This window comes from Lytechinus variegatus, chromosome 13 (assembly GCF_018143015.1).
Source record: "Lytechinus variegatus isolate NC3 chromosome 13, Lvar_3.0, whole genome shotgun sequence".
Classification (NCBI taxonomy): Eukaryota; Metazoa; Echinodermata; class Echinoidea; order Temnopleuroida; family Toxopneustidae; genus Lytechinus; species Lytechinus variegatus.
Genome location: NC_054752.1, coordinates 2,270,453 through 2,272,439, shown reverse-complemented (window position 1 = coordinate 2,272,439; position 1,987 = coordinate 2,270,453). Strand labels below are relative to the sequence as shown.

The 1,987-nt window shown below is 43.2% G+C and overlaps 1 protein-coding gene across 1 annotated transcript; it reads right to left on the bottom strand.

Annotated features, from left to right (window-relative positions):
- Positions 1–289: 289 nt before the first annotated feature.
- Positions 290–1,404, bottom strand: LOC121426487 (adenylate cyclase type 5-like). The gene has a single exon (XM_041622816.1). The coding sequence runs from the start codon at positions 1,373–1,375 to the stop codon at positions 305–307; it is 1,071 nt and encodes a 356-aa protein (XP_041478750.1). The 5' UTR covers positions 1,376–1,404; the 3' UTR covers positions 290–304.
- Positions 1,405–1,987: the final 583 nt, after the last annotated feature.

Below are 1,987 nucleotides of genomic sequence, written 5' to 3'. Positions count from 1 at the left end.
GATATCCCATATGTGGCCAATTTGAATTCTCCATGGGTATAGTGATTACCAATATTTACAACTTTAAAAAATTCATAACTTTCTTGTTGTTTGTCCAATATTGTTCAAACTTTCAGCTATCAACTTGTCTGATTTTTCTTTTCCTTATAGAAACAAGTTTTTATTTGGGTTGGATTCCCCTTTAAAAAAAATGTTGTAGTTACAACAGAGAAACCAACTCCAAACCCATGAAACTATTCCATAATTTTCCAATGTTCCAAGGTTTGTCCACAGTTGGTTTTGTTGTTTGACTGCAGGACAGAGCTCAGAATGTGAACCTTGGTATTCGTAGAAGTGAGTGGAACCTATTGGTGAAATAAACTTTGGATCTTACCTGCTTCCAAAGGAAAGCGTCCTGTGGGTTTCTGCCTACAGTGCAAGCCACATGAAGAACAGAATAAACCAATCCAAACATTACAGCAAGTCGCATCCGCACCGGCAGAAGCGTATAGATCAAATAGATGATAAAGACGGTGGTCCAGACCCCCGCCGTCGCCGACCTGGGCTCGGTGTCGATGACGTCGATGATTACGATGGCTCCTAGAAGCGCTAATACCACATAGCACACAAAGCGTAATTGTCTGGGCGTGAAAGCACTCCGATTGCACAAGATACCTAGCACGATAAACACAATTTCAAAAAGTCCTAGAAAAGTTCCTTTAACCCATGACGTAAGACCCGCTCCGTAGTGAAACCCTAGAATAACGATTACAGTCAGTGCAATGAGACCAAGCAAACTTGATAAACTACTCTTGTTCAAGCTGAAGAAGTAGCGTTGATAGAGGTCCTCAAGGTGAGGCGATTTGAACTTTTTTGATTTGAAGACTTTGGTAAATCCTTTAATTGATTCCATACATGTGATGTCCAACATTAAATCGGGCTCCCCATCCCGCGGCCTGCCGTTTACCTCTTGGAGTTCAACCGATCGCACCCGAACATCCCCGTGCTGCCCAACCTCCGTTGTTTTCTTCTGCGGGATGACGGGCGTAACCCGCTTGTCCCGCGGCGGCTCGTCCCACGCCGACTTTCTGGATTGGGCGCTTCGCGTCGAGGTGCTACTGCTAGGCCTGTTCGGGGGGTGATGGTAGGAGGCAGCATGGTGGTGGTTGTTTTCAGTAGGCATGGTGTGTGGAGGATCAACCTGGAAGTTGGCGTGAGCGGGACCCAGATGAGCCTCTTCCTCCTGACGGAGCTCTGTTTGACTGTGAGAGGAGGTAACGAGTGCTCTCTCATCTTCCTTCTTCTCAAGCTCTTTCTTCTCCCAGGCCGAGCGGCGGAGGCTGATGGAGGAGCCCAGCGCTGATTGGCCGATTCCTGGATGAGCTTCACTCGACATGGTGGGACAGCACTCTCACCGATTGGTTGATTGGTCTGTAATGAAACAAGCAGTACCCCCAAGGGGCTTATGAGTACTCATTCCATTAAGGTCGTCTTACACACAATCACTGCAATACAAACTCACACAGTCATAATAACATGTTCAAAAAACAAATCACTTCCCTTTCTCAGTTTCTAAAACCCCTCTTCTTTTGCATCAATGCATTTCGATACACAAGGCTGAATTAACACACAGGAAAAACATAACTATTTGAAATGTTGCATGCTCCTTCAACAAACTATATTTAACTTTTCATACAAGGAACAAAAACTACATGTATTTGATGAAGATTGAACTGTAAAAAGGTTGGAATGCCATTAAGTCTTAATTAATTAAGCATTGAAGATTCTTCAAAATCTGAAAGTTTTACATGCACTATATTCACATTACTATAAGATATGAATACAAGTAATGAGAGAGACAGATAAAGAAAACAGTAACATAGTACGATATACATATAAGGGGGGCAGACAGAGGCAGAAAAACCAAATTAATGAGGGGAAAGCAAAGAAAATTTAATGAGGACGGGAGAAGCAAAATGATAATTAAGAAAAGATGCAGAAAACACAG

What these genes read in the sequence shown, in the direction of transcription:
- LOC121426487 (XM_041622816.1), bottom strand. Translation starts at nt 1,375, where the DNA reads ATGTCGAGTGAAGCTCATCCAGGAATCGGCCAATCAGCGCTGGGCTCC.